Source organism: Garra rufa, chromosome 18 (assembly GCF_049309525.1).
Source record: "Garra rufa chromosome 18, GarRuf1.0, whole genome shotgun sequence".
In the NCBI taxonomy this organism is placed as follows: Eukaryota; Metazoa; Chordata; class Actinopteri; order Cypriniformes; family Cyprinidae; genus Garra; species Garra rufa.
In genome coordinates, this window is record NC_133378.1 from 16,468,676 (window position 1) to 16,492,802 (window position 24,127).

Sequence of the window (24,127 nt, forward strand, 5' to 3'; positions counted from 1 at the left end):
AGCTGAAGGTTTGACTTGCCAAACATCAGCTTTGAAACTTTATTGACTTGGAGAGGATCTGCAAACAGAAGTGGGACAAAATCCCTCCTGAGATGTGTGCAAACCTGGTGGCCACCTACAAAGTTTGAAAGTGGTTCCAGCAGTTTTCTGTCAAAAAAGTTTGGTGTAATGCCTGCAATCACAATTTTTATCAGAAAAAGGCAAGATTTCATGTGTGAAAATGAATAAGAGCCAGTGAAACAAACTGAGTGCATATTTCATCTTGAAATATAAAGGAGGCAAATGTCACAAAAGCTTCAGTTTCAGTCTGACTGATTTCAGTGTTTGCAGATTTAATGTGTTATGTAATTCATTTTGAAGTGTGTGTAGTATGTATGTATAATATTTTGAGCATTTGTGTGTGGTTTCAGGTAGACTTCCCCCAGGTCAGGGCCACTGCAGTGGGGTCCGAGTTAAAGCCTTGAACCCCGGTCACACTAGCCTATTGGTTAGCTACGCCCATGGTAATGTTCACCTCAGCGCAAAGATCACCATTGCTGCCTATCCCCCTCTCAAGGTAAGAGGTTTAATACTCCGTGTTTAAAAGATGGAGGAAAAATGAGCAGTGATTTGATTACATGCATTGTTTTCTTTGACAGCCGATTGACCCCGTGTCTGTGGCTGTGGTGACATTGGGCTCCTCTAAAGACATGACGTTTGAAGGAGGCCCCCAGCCCTGGGTGCTGGAACCTTCCAAGTTCTTCAGGAACCTGACGGCTGAGGACCACAGCAGCGTCACGCTGTCTCTGTACGGACCCGCCTCACGAACATACTCCAGACATTTGGTCAGAGCCACATGCCGGGCTCTGGGAGAACAGGTCAGAAGAGCTGTTGACTATCCACTAGTAATGTGGACTGATATGCTTGAAATACTCAATTAATTGTGACTTTCCAGGTATTAGCAGTGACTGTTGGTAACCAGCCCACTGTGACGAACCCCTTCCCTGCTGTGGAGCCAGCTGTGGTGAAGTTTGTGTGCGCACCTCCGTCACGTCTCACGCTGACGCCCATTTATGTGAACCCGCAGCTGGATGTGTCCTGCCCTCTGCTGCAGCAGAACAAACAAGTGGTGAGCACTCAAACTCGTATGTCTCAGATATATTTCTAGTCTTATTATGACAGGAGATTGACGAGCGTTTGTGCTTGTTCTGTAGGTGCCGGTTTCTAATTATCACAACCCAGAGCTGGATGTGGCGGCCTTTGATCAGCAAGGCAGGAAGTTCGATAACTTTAGCTCTTTGAGTATGATCTGGGAGTCCTCCAAAGTTTCCCTGGCGAGCATCGAACCAACCATGCCCATGCAGCTACACATACAAGAGGACGAAATCAAACAGAAAAAACTCCATGGTACCTTATTGTGTTTACTTCAGACCATTGATAATTACAAGAAATAATGAATGGAATGACAAACGTGATATTACTTTGAGAAGTTTTACAATGCATAACAGCATATGTCACAATTAAGGATGTCACATTGAGAAACTTTTAATAACCGGTATATAAATTTGTGACAAAACCGGTATTACCCGTAAAATGGGGGGCGAGGTTATTGACGCTTTCACTTTCACTTTCGAATTTACATTCTTGGTCACATTTTACAAGAAAAGATAATTGTCTGTTGTGCTTACATCTATACACCTTTCACTTTCACAGACTACAACAAATGCTTGAAAGAGGATTTATTAATATTCTTAACGCACAGCAATAATGAAACAAAGACAAACTAGCTTATATAATGTTTATTAACAAAAACGAATGAGACAAGGCATGGCCTACACCACATGCTGTATTATATATTGACTAATAAATTACAAAACATTTAACAAAACACTGTGGAACCAATTAAATAAAAACACATTTTAAAAAAGCCTCCTACAATGTAGCGTAATGTCAGGTAAACAGCCAAAGTCAAGAGGCTTTTCAAAATGAACACTAAAAGAAAATTAAAACTAAACTGGCTGAGGTGACAGTGTTTTTATTTTTTTGCCACGAAAACCAATCATATTCACTTTCTCTGGTTTAAGAAGTGGTCTTTTAATATCAAAATATCGCCAAACGGGCACTTTTACTTTTTGCCGCGAAACCAAATTCTCCTCCATTGTCTCGTCAGTATTCGTGTCATTTACATTTTACGCTCCGAGTATAAACCAGGCTATACACCTGAAGTGTTTTCACTTTCTTCATCTGAAATCTGACCTTCTGCTTAACTAATTGCATGAATAAAAGTATCAAATTTGATAGGGCTGCCCCTAATAGTCAACTAACCAGAATAACAACAAAACATTGTGCTTTTGTAAGATAATGAAAGCAAACGGGATACGCTTTTGGCCTTCTCGGTTTCTGTGAATTTGAGCGCATTAAGAAAAAGAATCAACTAAACTGTGAATACTTGCCTTACAGGCATTAAACATATATCTGTAGAGAGCAAAATGTCTACTTTCAAATGAACCAATTCAAATGGAAAACAAAAATTCTTAGATTATGTAATCCGTATGAAACATGCGAACAGACGGATCACTAAATAGTAGTTTATCAATAAATTATTAAAATATTAATGCAGCCTCCAGTCATTATGTCTGCTTATTAGGCTATGTAGGCAATTAAAGTCTACAAATCTTTAGTCGAGGGCAGCACTGAATTTTGACACGACTCTATAGATGCCTATATACATAACCACTGTGTCTTAAGTTCTTAAAAAAATAAAATGAAATTGCATTGCATATTTATTCTACCAGTTCACACATTTCTACTCTCACACAATCATATACAATCACACTGCTTAGCCCTAAGGCTAATTTGAATATGTGATGCCTTCCACAGGTCATCAGACGGTTCTTGTTCATCGTGAATCAGGTGTGGCAGCCATCACTGTGACCGCAGTCGGCTATCAGACGTCCCATCTAGAGGCAGCAGCCGTTTTGAGTGGAGTGAGTTAATTTCAAGTATTTCATGACAAGCTCAGCCTGCTTTCACAATAGTTTTGTGCAGATTTTTAAAATGAAAATGATATTTTTGAAACCCCATCAAGTCTGCAATTAAATGGAATAGATGTTAATAAGATTTAGTTGAATATAAAAGGAGTAGTTCACTTCCAGAACTAAATTTTACAGATAATGAAATCACCCTCTTGTCATCCAAGATGTTCATGTCTTTCTTTCTTCAATTTTGGTTTTTGAGGAAAACATTTCAGGATTTCTTTTCATATAATGGACTTCTATGGAGCCCCTGAGTTTGAACTTACAAAATGCAGTTTAAAAGCAGCTTCAAAGGAATCTAAATGATCCCAGCTTAGGAAAAAAGGGTCTTACCTAGCATACAAAGAAGGTCAAACTAGGGCTGGGCCGATAAACGATATCATATCGAATCGCGATAAAATTTATGTTAATAACGATGATAAGCTCTAGACATTTTTTGTTCGATATGGATTAATCTAAGAGCCAATCACACAGCAGAAATATGAGACAACAGTCAGTCAGCTTGCAGCGTGCGTGTGCACGTCAAAGTACAAAGTTCATTTATTACCGCACTTTGCGAAGCAAACTTAACACCAGGTCGACAAAAAAAAAGAGAGAGTGGAAGCAGCGACGAAAGTGAAACTAACCTCGAGTTATTATCCAAAGATGTTGAAACTGTCGACAAAAATAGGTAGCACGAATTCCGTTATATAAGTGGTTTGGCTATCTGAAAAGTGACTCAGCTCAGCTGAGAGTTTGGCGCGATTGTTAAAACTGAAACCGAAAGCAAAAAACGCACGCGCATTCAAAAGCAATTTTAATCCCCCTTGTTTAGAGAGTGACTCCCCAATGCACACAAATTAGGCTACATTACATATCTAAGCTGTTATTAGCATGTAGGCTATGATAGGTTGTGTGTCTATGCTCTGTATCATTCTTGAAATATTCGGTCTCTATTTGCAATTAGAATAATGAGAGAGTAGCCTACTTTGATTATGGCTGAATTGTCTGCACTTAATACGATTAAGAAAGAACTGTGTCGTAATTTTTTGTTATTTATACTGTAGATTGTTTCAAAATGCAGTGGTTGCCTCTAATTTAAATAGCTCAACCTATAATAGAGAAAATAAACAATTGTTAATAATAATAAATATTAAATAAATAAATAAATAAATAATTGTTACAAATTATGTTTTTACAATAATTTTATGTTTACATTTTGTACATTTACTCTCATTTACCATACTCTGTCACAACTTTTATTTCTTAAATTTATTTTAGTAAGTTGTTTTAATTTTTAAGACCAAATCTGTAATCTGTTTTTGTTAATAAACTATACTTTAAAATGTAATTTAATGAACCCTTTAATTTTTGTGGCTTTAGTCACTGTTGGGATACTATTTTAAAGCTGGCAACATCAACAGAATATATCGAAATATATATCGTTATCGTTCAATATGGGAAAAAATTATCGAGAATACATTTTTACCATATCGCCCAGCCCTAGGTCAAACGCTCTTTCCAAAAAAAGGTAAACCACCGGTGTAGAACAATTTTGAAGTTAGATGACCCTAACGGTCATGAACTGGAACACGCAGAGCTAGACAAGATGAGTATTTGAGGTTAAAAAGTATATAAATTGTTAAAAAAAATTTTAGAAAATAACTGATCGTTTCACTAGATCATACCCTTCTTCCTTGATTGGGATCATTTAGAGCCCTTTGAAGCTGCATTTTGGAAGCTCAAACTCAGGGGCACCATAGAAGTCCACTATATGGAGAGAAATCCTGAAATGTTTTCCTCAAAAAACATAGTTTCTTTACGACAGAATAAAGAAAGACATGAACATCTTAGATGACAAGGGGGTGAGTACATTATTCTAGAAGTGAACTGTGATTGTCTGTTGTCCATTGTCAACTCCTGTCTTAGACGCAAAAACCTGCTTGGACAGCAGAGTTCAAAATACTTAAAGCAAACAATAGCATAATGTATTTATTGTCAATTCCTGTTCTATAGTTGACTATTTTGGAGTTGATTCCCTAGTACTACTCTAGAATAGTTAGCTGGCAACCAATTACATAAGGTTGACTAGTTGGTTTGTCTAGTACAATGGGTCTCTGGTTTAGATGAACCATCAAACTGAACGTGAGCACAACCAGAGACTCAGGGAGTGGCTGAACCGTTGTAGCCATTTTTGGAGAACTCAAGAGCAGTTTCGTTTCCTCAGCAGGACGACTCTAACCACACACATCAGCCCACAACATCACTACAGCTACTGTTGCCAACAACAAAGCTAACTGGCACAGGAAGCCCAAATGGTGATGCGTCAAAACGATAACTCTCTCCTAACACCTAGCCTACTCTCTACCTGAACTTCAAGTTCATTTGAAAGGCTCTTTTTGGGCAGCAGGTCCTTTAATGAGCACATATTACAACCCCTGGCAAAAATGATGGAACCCCCACACTTAGATGTCAATCACCCATTTTTTTTAACTTCATAGCAAATATATATCATGTACAGGAAAAAAAATTATGGAATCATTAAATGTTGAAGAAAAAAGATTATGGAATCATCAACCAAAAAACACAATTAGTACTTTGTTGCTCCTCTTCTGGCATTTATGACGGCCTGAATTCTTTAGGGCATGGACTTCACTAATGAAAAACAATATTCTTCATCAAGCTGGTTCCAACTTTGCAAGATGGAGCCTTGTCATGGACCAGTTTTTCAATTTCCACCATACATTTTCAAGTAGATTTTGTAAATGTGTTACCTTTGGTTTTAATTTGGCCTTTATATATGTAAATCTTATTTCATTCAGCCGGTTTCTTACAGTCATGTCAGACACATCGACTCCTGTTTCCACATTTGTTCTTCATTTGTTTCGTTGTGCGTTTTCTGTTTTCAAGGCAAATTGCTTTAAGTTTTCTATTTTGACACTTTGATGTCTTCCTTGATAGATAATCTTTCTATTTTGTTTATGCTTACACCGAATTTCAGAAACAACTTCCAACTTAGATCCAGCTTCTTTTGCCAAACTCCGTGAAGTATTTCCATCTTGAAGGAGTTTTATAATCCTTTTCATCATTTCAACTGACAGCTTTCTTGTTGGGGACATGTTTTCTTACAATCAGCCAAGTTCAACAGCTTGTTAAAGTCTGTAAGCACTCTCTTTTAACTGATGACTAATTAGCATTTTAGATATTCGTTTCAGAAATACAAATTACAAGCTGATTTCATATTTTTTCCTCAACATTGATTCTGTGATTTTTATTTGTATTTTTTTTTCCTCTACTTAATATGGACAATAGCTTTCCATTTATTCAACTATTTCAATTTCATTTGTTTGAGGTAAGTTTCACAAAACCAGTGTGTTGAATAATTAAACAACAATTGTTTTGTGTCATATCTGTGTTTGGTATATTTGTTTTAAAGTAAAAAAAATGGGTGAACATCATCTAAGTGTAGTGATTCCATAATTTTTCCCAGAGGTTGTAGTTCCACGTATATAATGTGTATATATAATCTCGTTCCTGTCCTAATTGTATTAGCATGTTGCAAAGTTAACAATAATTAGGAGAATAACTATTCATATTTGTATGTATTCAATCATTACTAATCCTGATTCTGATGTTGAGCTCTGATCCATTTGTCTTCATGTTTGTGTTAGTTTGATCCCCTGAGCCCCGTCTCTGCAACGCTTGACCTGCTGTTAGTGGAGGATGTGAGGGTGACCCCTGATACCATCACCATATACAACCATCCCGATGTGACGGTAAGCTCACGCATCTCCACCGCACACATGTCTAATCTCTCTGGATTGTCTGGAAGAGCTTGTCTGGTGTGTCTGACGCCTGCGGCTGGTGTTTTGCTTCTCTGCAGGCGGATCTGATTCTGCAGCAGGGCTCTGGTTATTTCTACGTCAATGCGAGCGTTGGGGGAATCGCAGATGTCACTTTCCAGGAGTCCCAGGGAATCACTCAGGTAACATTTAAGATAAAAGAGTGTTCAATAGATAAGCTTTGTCGGTGGTATTTGCGGCGCTTTGTTTACAGCAAAAAACTGTTTCAGAGCAAAACAAAGGAGAACATCTAAAATAGCTAATTTTGTCTAGTGGTGTGATGCAAACAATAGCCTTATTTTAATAAGAAAAGCAAACGTATATTGTCAGGGGTTTAGAAGATCATAGACTTGTAACCAGGGCCAATGGCCAGTGGTGTGATAAAATTGACCGGCCAAAATATATTTTTTTAACTGGCCATGAAACTCTTTTTGCAAAAACAGGCAGTTATTACTACTACAATAACTAAACATATTTACAATGTTTTAAATTTGTCCTAAATAAAGAGATTTATTGATTTATCTTTTATCCTTTTTTAGGTTGACTTGAGAAAACTAACTTACTGAAAGACTATTTAAACTTAAAGTTATTCTTCTTTTTCTGAGGCAAAAATTTCTGACTGCTGCTCCTCCTAGAGCTTTAACTCTACAAACTCCAAACTCAGCTCTGGGCCCGTATTCACAAAACAACTTAAGGCTAAAAGTAGCTCATAACTTGCCGATTTATGAGAAAATCTTAAAAATAATGGGCGTGTCAATCCTAAATTTAGGACTCCTAAAGTATTTCACAAAGCATTTTAGCGCTAAAACTAGCTCCTAAATCTGTGAAACATTAGGAGTAGTGAAGAGGACTCCTAAGTCACTAAAACCAAATCACAAACTAGGCCTATCCTCTCTGCTGAAAAAAAAAAAAAATCATCACAGAAATTCTAATTGTTTCCACTACAAATATTACAAACCATCAACTTTTAACCATTAAAAGCATTAATAAATGGTTTCCTGTACTGTTTTTGGGGACATATTCCATTAGGATTTAGTGGTTTAACAAGCCACCAATAGAAGGTGACCGATTATCAGTAGAGATTAACAGGCACCATTACAGCTACCATTAACCAGTAAAACATTATAACATTTTGTAATGATGTCCATTTTTTTTTAGCAGGGCTAAAATGGCTGTTGCCGGCTATCTGCCTCGGAACGTAAACATTTTAGGGACATGTTGCATTTATTGGCACATCTGTTTTCCCACACTTTTTTGGGGGTTTTGGAGGTTATCCATAGTCCAAATTTTCCTTTGATTATATTCTTGTGTTCATTAAAGTGCCCCTATTATGCCTTTTCAAATATGATATTTCATGTAGTGTGTCATGTAGCTGTATGTGAACATAAACTATCTGCAAAGTTGTGACGCCGACAGTGCACTATAAATAAAGTTTTTGTCTATCAAAAAAAAGAGTCGGCTCACATTCGCCTAAACGAGTCGTCAGCAATTCAAATCTTTTTTCTGTAACGGCCACACGTCACGAGCTACACATTTGCGTAATGTCCGCCCACATTCAATTTCACGAACAACTTGCCCGCCCACAAACAGCAGGCCTACCATTTTCACGTGGATTACATCATGTCAAGAAGACGCCCTGCGCTGTGACAGCCTGTGAGAGTGAATTTGTTTTATATGCCCTTCCAAAAGATGAAACTATCAGTGGTTAACATTAATTTTTTCAACACCTCAGCAGTCCAATGCCAATCTTGTGTTGTGTTCGCGTCATTTTACTGATGACTGCTTTTCTAATCTTGGGGAGTAACTACAACGCGAGATTCACCAAACGCTTGGTTTTAAAAAAATGGATCAGTGCCCAGTTTATTTGGACCGGCTTGCTCCTCTGAACTTCTACCTGTAAGTATGATTAATACTTGTATTTTCTAGCGATCGTTCAAAATACGTCTTTGTGTACGTTATGCTGTGTAACAACCCCGCACATGTCTTGGTAAGCGGCTAACTTGCGTTTCTGTAGTTCTGTTGTTCAGCTGTGAGTGCAATGTAGTCTAAAAAGTCTTGGGATTGATGCAGCTTGACTGTCTGTCTGCCTTATTAGTTTAAGTAATGATAATGATAAACGATGGCTTAACGCAGTGTTATGGATTGTACAGTGTTGAAGTTCACAACGTAGAGGTGTGCCCGGTTCGCTTACAAAAGCAAATTGCAAACACTGTCCACGGTTAACATATGACACCCACTGAGAAACGTCCTGCTCCGGTCGTGCTTGCAAAACAGTTTCTTGTCGATGTGACACTTCAACCGTTTCATCGTCAGACTCCGGCTCGAATTGATAGGGTAAAATCGAGGCTATCTTTTCTATGCATTAACAGGTCTCCGCAGCTGTCATTCAGTTATGCCAATGGGCGTTTCGTTTTGCGCTGTAGCGGTAGACCAATCCAAAAGGACTGCACCATCTGACCAATCACAGCAGTGAGGGCTCACTGAAAGGAGGGGTTTAGAGAGACTGATTCTTCGAACTGCTTCACACGAGTCGTTTACGAATCATTTAGAAACGGGGTAAAAATAAATCTAATTTTGGAGAAAACTAAAGTGTTTTTTGAACTTGCATACATGTAAACCTGTTTTAAGAGACTATTACAACAATATTAACTAGAGGTCGACCGATATTGGTTTTTACCGATACCGATAGCTAGGTTGGACCACGCTGGCCGATACCGATTAATTAACCGATAGTTTTTGAAAATGGATATTGAAGGGCAACTAAAATAGTGCTCTACTATTTAAAAAAATAAATACTAAACCATACTTTGTAAATGAATAAAAATGTTAATACTAATTATAAATTGATCATTAAAGTTATTTCATAGTTCATTAATGTTAACAAAATGAACTTCGAAATTTAACAATATATCAGTAAATGTTGAAATTAACACTCTAACAAGAAACAACACTTCTATTCTACAGCTTTCATCAATCTTAGTTGATGTTACAAATGGGCTCATTGTAAAGGGGTGGGAATCTTTAAATTTTAACTTTTTTTATTATATAAGCAGGCTGCTTTTTAAAATAATTACTTATTTAAAATTAGTGTTCTTTAAGTGTCAGCAAGTTTACAGAAATAGTTTTTTTCTTTTTCGTTTGATTATTACAGATGAGATCAGACAGAGGCAGCTTTAACAGGCTGCATTCAAACGAATGCACAGATCTATTTCGATGTATCAGATGTTTTGTCCTGCTCTGAAAACATAACTGACTGTGTGTACATCAGTTTCGTAAAAGTATTTGAAAATCCAAGTGCATTTAACTGCATCTGCAATCAAGCTTTTTAGGACGAACAAACACAAAGAGCAATTGAAAGTCTGTCAGTGCATCTAATAGTACTGCATTATAAACGGCAGAAATGAAGGCACATGTAAAGTCAAAAACTGCGATTGATAGCTCACACTGTCAAACAATACACTTAGCTCACTGTGGAAATTCTGTGCAATGGAGCCAGCCGCGTTTCTGGCGCGCACGCGTGCCATATGCGGGAAAAACACGCTCATTGAAGAGAGGATTGAGGTGCGTCGGAGAATCTATTTTTCACCCACCCTTTAATGAAACCGAACAAAAGTGCAGCGCTGTGTTGCGCGGACAACTTGCAGGTATCACACACACACAGGACGCGTTGTATAGTTCAAGCATAAATCTAAAACAGTTTATTTAATCACCAAACGGGCAAATGTTTACTTCAAGAATGATCAAAAAAGCGGCAAAGGTTAGTTTAAACATGAAACGGAAAGAGAAAGTGCGATCTATAATGCAGCCATTTCAGAAACAATTTCTTTTCTGTTTTACATTTATGTTAAAATATTATTTGTTTTTGTCTTGTTTCAGTTTAATATGTTAATTACGAAAGAAGTTTGTGTAATTTGTAAATGTCATAAAGGACGTGGTATGAATTGGACGGCAATACGAATTGGAGAGGGTCAGACACAATTTTTGTCAACTTCGTACGTTTTTATTTGTGGAAAATCCCTTCTTTAACGAATTTCGTTTTGTATTATTTTTATCTTAATTTTTAATAGATATTTTTGTTGATCAGTTATTAAAATCAAATAGGAACAGGAAAATGGCATTGTGAAATAAAGTGCGTAACAAGATGCAAACTCACCATGCTTTAACGGCCTGAAGAAAAGGCTAAAACATAAATTATAGCTCTGTATTAAGCATACAGACTTAATTAGAGCTAAAGAAATACAAATAGTTTGCTTAAATGCACAATACTCAATTTTCCAGCACAGGGTCAAGTCTTTATGAACGATGTAGGAAAGATGTGTAATGTAAAACTATGGCGCGCTGTGACTGATTTTGTCGGCTGAATGAACACAGTTTGCTTTCTCATGTCTTTACACCTGCAACTTTGCTGGCTAAGAATATAAACAGCTGGATATAAATCAATACAAATATATGGTAACAATCCTGGCATTAAACATTGGTCTAGGGCTTAACCTCTCATACTCCATGACAGCGGAGCGTGAGCCGCTTCAGCAAAGAACGCAACCCGGAAAAACTATCGGCAAGGATTTTTGCCGATAACCGATGGTTCGGCCAATCAACTATCGGTGCCGATTAATCGGCAAAACCGATACATCGGTCGACCTCTAATATTAACTACCTTTAAAATGGCATAATAGGGGCACTTTAACAGGTTGGCTTTAATTATTGTAACTATATTGTGTTTAAATGCACTAAATTACAAATTCGTTATACATGTATAATTTTAAATATGATATTTCATATTTCTATTGAAACTGAAATTTTAATTTAGCATAAAGGTTTGTTTAGTACAATTGGCAGTACATTTTAATCAAATTTTAAACACAATGAAAGTAGTTATGAAATAACATGGACAAAAAAAAGCACTCTTAAATTCCACTGTTTGCTTTTTATATAAATTAAAACTAATGCGTTTTTGGTTCTTCACTCCTCCACGTACAATTCCTGCCAGACTTGAGACTCGAACCCACGACCTTCGGGTTACAAGACTGAATCTCAAACCATTAGGCTACGACTGCCCCATTTTGGCTAAAATTGTTAATAACTTGTTTCCTCTGTGATGTAGTTTGAATGTAATCTGATTTTGTTGTGGCTCAGGTGGTCCCAGCTCAGGCGGGGGTCCTGCAGGTGATGGTTCATGACCTTTGCCTGACCTTCCCTTCTCCTGCTACAGCTACGGTTCACATCTCTGATATTCTGGAGGTTTATGTGCGTGTGGTTGACAAGGTTAGTGTCATCCATTCAAAAAAAAAAAATGAATGATTGATATTTTAAAATAATAATTCACAATTTCAAAATTCTATGCATGTGCATATTTTTTTAATACAATTCTGATGACACATTCATTTCAGGTGGAGATTGGCAAGTCAGTCAAAGCTTACGTTCGGGTTTTGGATGCCAACAAGAAGCCTTTCCTGTCCAAATATTTCTCTGTCATGAACCTGAAGCTGAGGGCAGCGTCCTCCATTATATCCCTGCAGTGAGTAACAGTTTCTAGATCTTCTGAGCTTGATGTTCTGCGTCTGTAAGAGCTAATAAACCTCTGCTGTTTGTCAGGGCTCTGCCTGATTCATCAGAAGAAGATACGGCCACATTTCTTGTCAAAGGTCTGGTGATCGGACAAACTAGTGTGTCTGCTGTCGTCATAGACAAAAATGGCAGAAAAATCTCCTCTACACCCCAGCAAATCGAAGTAAGCCACTTCTGTGCCATCATTTACACAAGCTTAATCTGTATAGATTATAATTTTACTGTATGTTGTTTAATATAATTCAGGAAATTGATATTTCACACTAGGAAATTATATTCAGTGAGAAGATATTCTTTAGTCTGGGATATAAAACCTAGTCAGTAGTCAATACAGTTTTGAGACTTGCTGTTGACTGACAAAACTCTGCTGACTGGGTTTTGAATACCAGACAATACTCTTCTGTCAGACTAGGAGTGTGCGATAGTGATGCGTGGGTCGTCTCATAACCCGCGGGTAACCTGCGGGTCGGGTTGGGGCGGGTAAAGAAACTGTCACTTTATTTGCGGGGCGCGTTGGGGCGGGTCATTAAAAAAAAAAAAAAAAAAAAAAAAAAAAATGTACGTTGCGTGCAATTCCCTATAGCCTATATTACATATTTGGGAATATCTATTTTCATATTTTATTAAGTTCTTTAATAAGGTTATCAACACGTCACCTCACGAAAGCGCCAAGCAGCTCCCGCTGCCAGCCACAAGCGCATCAAGCGAACGCACATTCAGCTCTGCAGGCCTGGTGCTATGCGTATTTAAATCTCCTCTGATGCGCATTATCCTGCATTAGCCAAAATCAAGACAGTCAACCACATCCAGTCATATGTGAATGAATGTAAATATTCGCTAAAAACACACAATAAAGACAGCAATGATGTAGTCAGGACTGTGTGCGCCCGTTGCGTCTCCTGCACCCTAATTATTTTAAACAGTACATAATAACGAAAACAATATCTTACAAATAAAAAGAAGCAGATTTTTATGATCAGAACTTCCTTAAACCAGTGAACCTGTAAACCTTTCAGTCCAAGGATCCAGTAAACGAATGCGTTCAAATAGAAAGTTCAAAACGATATTCATAAATGAAGCATATACCCACATTTCTTCCGGCACCACTAACGTTACACCACTGATTATCTTGTTATTAATATGATTTGATTTAGGGTTCATATTCATAATCGTACAGTATTGTTGCCAGTTTAAAGGGCGATGTTTCCAAGCACTTTCGGTTTTCATTTGCATTACAATGCATAGTATGTCTATTTAATTGTCGCGGGTGCGGGGTGGGTTGTAAAAATAGACACAGTACTGCGGGGCGGGCTGGGGCGGGCCAAATAATTTCATAATTGCGGGACCCGCGGGTTGAAAAAAAAACCCGACCCGCGCATCACTAGTGTGCGATATGGCGATTGATGATTGTAGGCGATTAAAACAAAAAAAATTGAAAAAATATCATAGTATCGTGCTACAGCGTGCCTCCGTCGTAATTAAGCAATAAGGTACGAGAGCTTCGCGTCGTGCCTAACAACGCCCTTCAGCCGTGATTTATTCATGATACAGCACGGCCTCAAGTACCTTATTGCTTTTATAAAACGGTTACCACACAATAAAAATATTAAAATCAAAAATATATATTAATTTATATATATTAAGTTGTACGTTTTCATAAAGTAAAATCATTAACTGCCTTCCGCTGTAAAAAGTAGTCCTTAACTGCTGCAGCTGTGTTTACGTTGCTAAGGGTGGTTGCTAAGGGGGTTCAATGATACACAAAACCGTTGAGTGAAGCGGTCATAGCAGTGCCGTATCATGAATACGACACAGCTGCTGACCAATCAGAATTGAGGAATGGAACTAACCGTTTTATAATATACTTTATTCCATGGAATGTCTGGATACTGGATTCTGATTGGCTGGCAGGTGTGCAGTAAAACAGTTTAATGCACAGGTTGTTCTAAGTCAGTTTAATCACCGTTCTATATTAATGCGCTGCTTTAATTGATGCATGCAAACGCAGAGAGAGTGAGAGATCGCATTGTGCTGCGCACATACATAAACTTCTTGTCAGCGCTTGTCCGCGATTCTTATTAAAATAGTCTAGATACTAGATCGCTACATTATATTCCTCAGCAACGAGGTGGTAAAACTGCTGGTTTTGAATGTATTCGTTGTTTGTAGAGAGAGACGCACAGTATGCAGGCAGGTACGCACGTATATACACCAGGGCTCGCATTCACCGTGAGACACACGCATTTCAACCAGTTCACACGCTCTCACGCCACACCTTGTATTTCTCACACTGAAAAGTAAGGGATAACTTGTCCCGCTATATGGTGTAAATGGACGATGTGCAGGCTTTGCAGAGAGAAGTACTCTACCAAGCTCATAGCTGTCTTGAGAGTTAAATGGCACCTACCAGCCAAAAAATTAGAATTTGCTGTTTTCTGGTATATTACGTGATCCCGCTACGATCGTCACTAGGCAACGTAGACGCGCACACACGGGACAAGGCCAGCGGTGGAATCGTTGCGGGACTGCCGCTTTCTCTCGCAGTGGAAGCGTTTAGTACAGTTGAGGAGGTGGTCGCGTTGCGGTCTCGGAGCGGACGTTGCCATTTGTATTTACTAGAAACTAAATAAATGCAGCAGGGTTTTTCATATTTATTTATTTATTTATTTTTTTTTTTTTCCATTTTACGATTCCTAGACAAAATCACTTGCCTGTGATCAAAGATAGTGAGAACTGATGTTGGGGATTATAGCCAAATTTGTGCAAAATTATTAGTTCTTCAACAGCTTTAACTAATTGTGGGTCTGAAATTAAGGAAAAAACAAGATAATTGGTAAGTCTGCTAAAAAAGACAGACAAATTCATCCAAATAAAATAAATTGTTTTATATGTTTCAAAACAAATGTATCAACATTGTTGGGAAGGTTATTTTGGAAATAGGCTGTAATAGGCTACAGATTAAATTTCCCTATTTAAAATGTAATTTAAAAGTAGTGTAACTATTTCAATTGCTTTAGAGGTAATGTAACATTTCATTTGATTACTAAATTTCTAAGGAATGTTTTCAACTGTTAATCCTTTTAAAAACTTTTTAAGCAGGCAGGTTTACCTTACAGTAGCACTCAACACTAATTACTGTCAATTTTACAAAATCCTTCATCACTTGAATTAAGATTATAATAATTTAATTTTAAAGCACAGCCACCACAAAATCTTTAGCACCTCTGTTTGATTCCTGAAACATTGGTGTCTCTTATTTTAAAGCAGTCAATGCGATTTGGGAAATAAATCAATCAAAATATTTACATGTAACCCACTTTGTAATTGTAAACATTTTTAAAAGTAACTGTGATTTAACTATATTTGTTATTTCTTAGTAACTGTAACAGATTAGTTAAATGTTGTTTTTAATTAAATTACATAATTCAATTACATGTAACTAATTACTCTAAGTTCAAGCCCCTACCTGTGTCATCAAGGCATCAAAGTGTGCAATAAACACTTGAAATACAAAATGACATTAGTAAGCTGAAATATGTACCCTCTCTCTTTCACAAACACACACACACACAGATTGACATGCTGTGAGCAAGTTCTGCAATCCTCCTGTATGTTTACAGTATGTGCATTGAGCACTGCTGTTTGGGGCCAAATTTATTTTTTTACTTTTGATACATATGCATTTTTGAAATATTTAAAACATTTTATTTTTATGAATTTGACTTATCAGATTTACCAGTTGTTATATTTTTTATTTTGTGCTGGTTAATTATGAACAATAGATAGTCGAACTTTTATCAAAAACTGGAGAGAATTGCGTGGGGCTGAGGGGCCGCTGCTGCAAATATTTGAGTGGCTCCTCCCCTAACAGATAAAATCTCACTCCAAACTTTTTCCGAAACTTGAGAGCCCTGTATACACACACACAACTGTCATCTCTCTCGCCTTCACTCTCTCTCTCTGTCGATCGATAATTTACTGAAACAAATTCTAATAAATGTGATCTTACCGCACTATTTTATCTCTGTGTCTGATTTGAAGCGGGCAGAATGCTAGAGCTGCGTGTCATAACTGACGAAAATAACAGTCTTTTTTATCCATACGGTCAAATTTTGCACTGCAAATATCAATCCTATGCTGCGTCCCAATTCGCATACTATCCGTCCTAAATGATATTTGAAAATAGAATTAGTATGTCCCAAATCGTAGTATGTTTAAAAAAGTATTCCAAAGATTCCCGGATGGTCTACTACTGAACTTCAGAATTCGAAGTGCGGATCAGTGCACACTCTAACGGCTAATATTGCCCACAACACATTGCGCGGTGAACGAGGATTCGATTAGAACTACAAACTACGCATAAAAAGTGATTAAAAAAAAAAACTACAGACATGGCGGATACGCGCGGCCAACGGATAGGCAGAGAAAGGGGTTTAAGTGATAAATAATCAATATGTAACCTGATAGAAAATATGTATTTAATGTTATCCACGGTATATTTCACAGTATAACACTATTCTGCTACATACTCAAAAGTATGTACTTTTTCTACACAAAAAGAGTACATACTTTTAGGGCATAGTATAAGTATGTGAATTGGGACGCAGCACTAGTTTTAACTGGTCTATAACTTGGCAAATGACCATGGAATAAGCGGGATAATCAACGGCTTGCCGTGCATTAAAGGATTTAAAATGCACTTTGCGGAGGCAACCTCAAGGTTATTAGACTCCACATCGTGCATTTAAAATCCTTTAATGCACGGCAAGCCGTTGATTATCCCTCACATACAACACAACATAGTTTCATCTACGGGACACTGCACTTTTTCACAATCCCAAAAGTACATTATTTGCTTGTGCTTTAAAACCTTGCCGGTTAAATAACATTATTTTGTCTGTGCTAAAAGCCTGTTAAACAGCGCCTGATTATTGGGCTAAGCTATCTTTGGTGTCTAATTTGCTAATACTGTCAAAAACACTCAAGGATTACATAGAAACACAGTTGGTAATGTCCAAAGTGAGAGTAAATCGTTGCGACAAAAACAGATGCACACCTGTAGACATTAGATGCGTGCAGCTCTTAAAGCGACAGAACTAAACATGCTGCCGATTGTCATTAAATGGACAGTTCACCCAAAAATTTAGTCACTCACATGTTGTCCCAAACCTCTATTATTGTTCTTGTGCTGAACACAAAAAATATATATTTTGAAGATTGTGGATAACAAGTAGCACTTTGAAAGTGGTGAAAAAAAAATTACCATGGAAGTAACTGGGGACCAGCAACTGTTTGGTTACCCACATTATTCAAAATAAGCTTTATGTTCAACATGTTTATGCTTAAAAAAAAAAAAAAACCTAATAAAACAAATAAAGAAAAATCACTCACTGCTCTTGACTGAAGAACTTTAATACAGTTGCTTTAATAAGAGTCAATGTATAATTTATGTATATAGTGTTTTATTTTTGTATTTGTTAATTAAATTTCTTGAATTCTACTGCTAAACACACCTACTGTATCGTAAAATTAAAGTGTGTTTTATTTGTATATTATGTGTATTTGTAACATGTAGCCTGTCTTTGTTCTTATTTTTTAATAACAAAGATTAAAAAATGACATTTTTTTTTTATCTTCTCTAAATGTGGCCTAAATATCTGCCATTGTTTTTATTTTATATTTTGTTACAATGTAAGGCTTGGGTTTTAAAAAGGGAAATTAGTTTGGCTGTATTGCTCAGACAACTTGCAGAATAGTAAAATCAAACTTAAAGTATCGTGATAAAATTGTGAATTGTGATATTTCTGAAAAACATTGTGATATGATAGTTTTGCCATATCGCCCACCCCTGTGTCAGACTGAGAGTTTAAAAAAGGAGGCAGTGAAATAGCAGAAAGCAGAAGATTAAGTTATATAATAATATATATACTATATCGTAATACAAAATTAACAGTTGCATATTTTCCAATGCTCTGCACAAATTCAGCAACTGTTATTAGGAATGTGACGATATGAAACAATAGGTCTTCTGGAAAAAAAATGCTGTTTTTAAAATAAATTTAAACTTCTTATTCTAACATAAAAGGTCTTAAAAGTTGTGTTTTGGGCCATTAATCTTTGGCACAGTATTTGTCAAATGAACTAAAACTGAAAGCACAGCATGGCCTAATCCCTTAATCAAGTCTGTTTTTGCTGAACATTTCAAAGCAAAGCACGCACTTAGTTCTGGGGATCAGCTTGTGATCCAGTGTTTTCCGCACCTCAGAACGGCTCAGTTCACAGTGAACTGATTTATTGCATGTGCTGTGAGTTTAGCACGGGTATGGAAACACAATGGCCATTAGCTGATGATTAAAGCAATTCATTTCACTAAATTTGTAGTGAGATGTGTTTTTGTAAGCCTGTTTTCACTAAAGCTGGAGTTTTCCTTTAAAATATAAGCTTAAAAGTGCATTATGAATTGCTACTGGATTAAATGGAATTAAATTAGGAAAAAAGTGTTGTAATGTCCCTACTGTAGTGTAAAGCAGGATTAATATACCTATGAAATATCCATTTTCATTTATTTTACAGTGCAATATTTTTTTTTTCAATATATGGTTATTGCTGTCATAGGAATAACAATAATCAATTTAGTTGTTGTTGTTATTATATTCTAATTTGTTGGACACCACTGTGAATGTAATTATGTTGGCTTGCAGAGCCAACATACTGTTATTCTATTTAAACATATTATTATTATTATTCTGATCCGAAATTTTCCAAACGCTACTCCTCCTAGGGCTTTAATGCCACAATCTCCAAACCTGGCAGAGACCTGGGCCTTGACCACGAAATTGTTGCTATATCTATTTGGACTGATCAGACTTAGTTTATTAGGGCCCGAGCCCAAAAGGGCGAAGGCCCTATTGTTCTTCTAAGGATTATTAGGGCCCGAGCCCAGAATTTATTTTTTTATTTTTTTCAACCTTCTGGGCTCTTTTGGGGGCCTTAACATGCTCAAAAACTCTTGAAAATTTGCACACACGTTGGAATCTGCGGCCATCAGGACACCACAGAGGCTGGGACCCGGGCGTAGTTCAGGGCCTCTACAGCGCCCCCTGGAACACAGTCAGAAAACTTGATGTATTGCGCACACATACTTACACGTATTAATATGAAACTCAGTACACATATAGATCTCACTGACCCAAACAACTTTTGTACTCTGTCATAGGCTCCACCCAACAGGAAGTGAGATATTCAGGGATGTCTAAAAAGCGCATGCAATGGAATTTGAAATACTCCTCCTAGGCCTTTCCACCGATGGCCACCAAACTCTGTCAGCATGACCTCAAGACATTGGGGACGCAAAACTGCCAGGGGATTTTTGATATCTCGAACGGTTTGGCCGTGGCGGGGCGACAAAATTATGGCGAGAAATGAGAAACAGGAAGTGCCTAATAACTTTGACACACTTTGTTTGATTTTGACCAAATTTCAGCAGTTTGTTTGTCGTCTGATGCCGATCACAGAGATGTGACTATTATGAGTCAAAGTTATAGCGCCACCAACTGGCAGCAGGAAGTGTGTTGTTTGTAAAACGCTTTTAAATCAGCCTCTTAATTTTACTCAATTTACTTCAAACTTCGTCAGAATAATATCAAAACACGGCCGATGAGAATCTGTAAAGGGGTCCTTGATAGATCAAACGCTGTTGCCATGGCAACGTGTCAAACTTTAACATTTGTTTCCTGTGTTTTTGAGGCAGATAACATGCTTAGAATTTCATGAAACTCAACACACACATCAATATTAATGATAGTAAAACACTGGCAAAAGCTCATAAATGGGCGTGGAGGAGGCACTTTATAGCGCCACCTTTTGACAAAAGTTGGAGGGTTAGTTGTAGCTACAGACATCAAACTCGGTTGGTATATTGGTCTCATCAAGCCGGACAACTTTCTAATTTACACCCATTAGCTACGACCAACAGGAAGTCGGCTATTTTGATTTGAATGTGGATTTTTGGAAAAATACAGCTGTGAATAAATTCATATCACTCATAGCAGAATCAGACAGTTCACACCAAACTTTGTCAACATGATGCCAACCCAGCAAGCATTTTTTGGTCTAAAAGACGTCTATTAGCCGTGAAAACACAGCCCAGACGTCTAGGCTAAAACAAGTTTATATTTGGGCTGTCAGTGAAAATTTAATAGACGTCTACAAATATTCCAGTATTAGACTAGTCATCAATTTAAAAATGACAAATTAAAATTACAAAAATTAAACCATAAAACCTTGTAAACGCTGCTGAGTTTGCTTACATGATGGAATATCACACATCTAACTAGTTATTTTGCCAAAAAATGGCATGCAACCAAATTCAAGATTATTTGGGCTGGAAGTGGGTTACACATAGCCGGACTATATCAGGTTTATAGTTAACCCAGACGGTGAAATGACGACTATTGCTCGCTGGGAAGATACTGAAGATGCTAAATTGTGAACAGCTTTGGGATATCTTGAATGGTGTTGATGTGGCGATTTATGAAAGTAACAGTAAAAAAGATGAAGAGTTATTTCCATATATCTTTAAATTGCATTATTCTAACTCATCAAAACTTTTTACATATAAAGAACAAGACATTCTTAGGAAATACGTGTATTTTCAAAATGTTATCACGCTCAGAGGCCCCAAAAACATTAAAAGTGTCATATATGTTTGTCAGATTAAATCTCTAATACCAGGGAGGAACACTAGAGGTCCTCATAAGATAAGGAATCGTTTGACCTCTAATGCTATTTAGCTCATTCTCAGTGTATAAGAATGACAATAATGCATAGAATCAGTTGATATGTACTGTACTGTAGGGCTGGGTAAAAAATATCGATTCTCCGATTTTAATCGATCTTCAGTTTAACGCAACGATATCGATTCGGGAAATCCGCATTTATATCAAAATATGGATCCCATGTCTGCAAAACTAACATTTTAAATGAAATATTGATAGCTAATCGATATCGAATCGAATCGAAATCGAATCGAATCGAAACCATAAAAATAAGAATCGAATCGAATCACCGAATTGGTCACAATACCCAGCCCTACTGTACTGTCAGTGTATTTTTACATAATTATTTTGTATAAATGCTTAAAGAGTATAAAATCTTTTTTTAATCTTTAAAGGAAAAATTATATGATTTATATACATATATACACTCACTGATAGGATAAAAAATCATATGACTTTATACAGCTCAGTTCACTTAATTAGAATGAGAAACAAATACATCAACTAAGTTAATGTATTTATTTTTAATATATTTGTTTATAATTATTTTACAGATGCTTATAGATCATTAAAATAATATTTAAAAATGGTTGTAGATCATAAAACATGTTGGTAACTATTTAAAATAGGATCTTTTTTGTTAACATTAGTTAATGCATTAACAAACATGAATGAACAAACAATATATTTTTTACTCGATTTTCTTCAAACTTCATCAGAATAATGTCAAAACCCGACCGATGAGAATCTGTAAAGGTGTCCCTGATGAATCAAATACTATTGCCATGGCACATTTAAAAAACAGACATTAAAATATTTGTTTTCTGTGTTTTTGAGGCAGATAACATGCTTAGAATTTCATTTTTCCATTTTCAGTAATTTTATATCTTTAAAGTGCAGCATTCAAACTCTTTAAAACTTGTTTCATACAGAGAACTAGTCATTCTAAGAAAGCAGTTCATTTTCACAGATATACAAAACTCTCTGAATAAAAGAAAATTAAAAAACTATCAGACATCTTTTTTCACTCTGCCTTTATTTGGGTGTGTGTGTGTTGAGTGTTAGAGTGAGTGCAGGGAGAGGGGGAGACAGACAGAGAGAGAGAGAGAAGGAGGGAGAGGGAGAGGGGAGGGTGGTTTAAAGGTTACTGTGAATCCATGTGCCCACTGGCCACCGTTTTCCTGATGATACCGGGATGGTAACTGCGCAGATGACGAGGGCCCGTTCATCGCTGCTTGCAGTTTTAATTTATTATTAATTTTTGAATATGAGAAATTTCCCATAGGCTAACATGAGCTGAGAAAAAATGCCCCCTCTAAAGGAGCAATTCACTCCACTGAACGGGCGGGGGAGTGACCTTTTACCTATTTTCGCTTTGAAATCGGTGGAAAATACAAAGAAACACCGCCTTTAAAATTAAAATATTACAGCGATTTAATTGTAAATACCCATTAGAACACATCAAGAGCTAAATCAGCTGTTTGTGAGCTGTTTTATTTCAAAGTTAAACCGCTGTCTTAAGCGAGTGTGTTATAGACATGAGCTTCACGGCTCGGACATCTCTGTCTGTGAGCTATACATGACTGAACGTCTTTTAAAAGCATTTAAATACAAACACTCCAGCGATTGTACACAATAAATATAGAAGAACATTTTAAAGAGCTACATTGAGTGAAAATGATCTGTTTCATATGTTTAACTTTCATGGGATGCACGGCTCAGTTATCCGTCTGTGTCAACAAAGACATCATTTGCACGTCTTTTAAAGGTATTAAATACAAACACTCCAGCGATTCAACACAATAATAGTAGAGTAATATATTAAAAAGGTTAAATGTTTGCTTATTTCTGCTTTTGGGCTCAACTGCACAGCAATGCGTCGTGGCTTTGACGCACACGCTCCAAACTACATTAATCCTCGCTTCTGCCAATAAGAAACACTTCTCTCGGACAAACACAGACAAGATAATTTCAAAATACACCATAGCTTAAGGAATATAATCGAAAACAGTTGTTTATGTCTCAAGTGATCATGAATTGTTGTGAAATAAATCGGATGTGGATCATTATATTGGATTTCAACATTTACAACGGAGGCATTCTGCTTTCTGTCTTCAATGTTACTCCATTAAAAAAAAAATCTTTCATTTGTCTTGGCTTCTGTTATATATTTATGTATGCATTTATTTATTGCTCTAACAAGAATCAATATATAATGAAAACGATGCAATGTTAATATGATTCAGAGATGAAGTCAATAATGGTAATGTTGTCCACAAGAGGGGGCCACAGGATAACTAATCCTTCAAGATCTCAATTCAAAGACTATTTGCAGTGTTTCATTTAGATGACAGACCTTTGAAATAGTAAAGAGGGAAAACAATTACAAGCAAATAAAAACAATAATAAGAATTATTTCACATCCAGCTAGCCAACTCTGTTGAACCTGTTCTCATAGCCTAGTCTGCTTTTTTTTTTATTAGAAAATGAAATAGCAAGGGCGCATTTTCGCAGCGGGGTAGTTCGAGAACGCCGGACACACAAGTGCTCTGGCCCTTTTGCCCCAAGGCTGCCCGGTTTGGCTCTCCAAGCCAACATTTAAAGTTTGTCATCTAACTTTAGCTTGTAGTTTAGACTGAGACAGTATACCACAAATAAAAATAGGGTTAAGTCCTCTTACAAGTCAATTCACTCACTTTTTACTGACTTGAGTTTTCTTAGTTAAGAACATGGGTTGGAGCTCTTAATTTTGAACTCTCAAAGTGCATTAGATTAGAATAAATTAACTTTAAAATGTACAGCATTTCCTTTTTTTCCAAGTTTTCATTAGTCTTTTTTTTATAATTGCAATAAATATAAACAACATCCCACAAAACACTGAAATGGAGATCCATGACCCGCAATCAAAAGATGAAACAAGTAGCTAGCAGTTCAACAGCAAGGAAAA

General features: G+C 36.8%; 1 protein-coding gene across 1 annotated transcript in view; it reads left to right on the top strand.

Moving 5' to 3' along the window:
* The window catches only part of nup210 (nucleoporin 210), a 66,160-nt gene that overhangs the window by 15,667 nt on the left and 26,366 nt on the right, over nt 1-24,127 (top strand). Inside the window, exons 11-20 of the mRNA XM_073823031.1 lie at nt 411-556; nt 639-857; nt 935-1,108; nt 1,194-1,386; nt 2,860-2,966; nt 6,665-6,769; nt 6,877-6,978; nt 11,972-12,100; nt 12,226-12,353; nt 12,431-12,566. Of these exons, the coding sequence (XP_073679132.1) occupies nt 411-556; nt 639-857; nt 935-1,108; nt 1,194-1,386; nt 2,860-2,966; nt 6,665-6,769; nt 6,877-6,978; nt 11,972-12,100; nt 12,226-12,353; nt 12,431-12,566 (1,439 nt within the window). The remainder of the gene's footprint in view (nt 1-410; nt 557-638; nt 858-934; nt 1,109-1,193; nt 1,387-2,859; nt 2,967-6,664; nt 6,770-6,876; nt 6,979-11,971; nt 12,101-12,225; nt 12,354-12,430; nt 12,567-24,127) is intronic.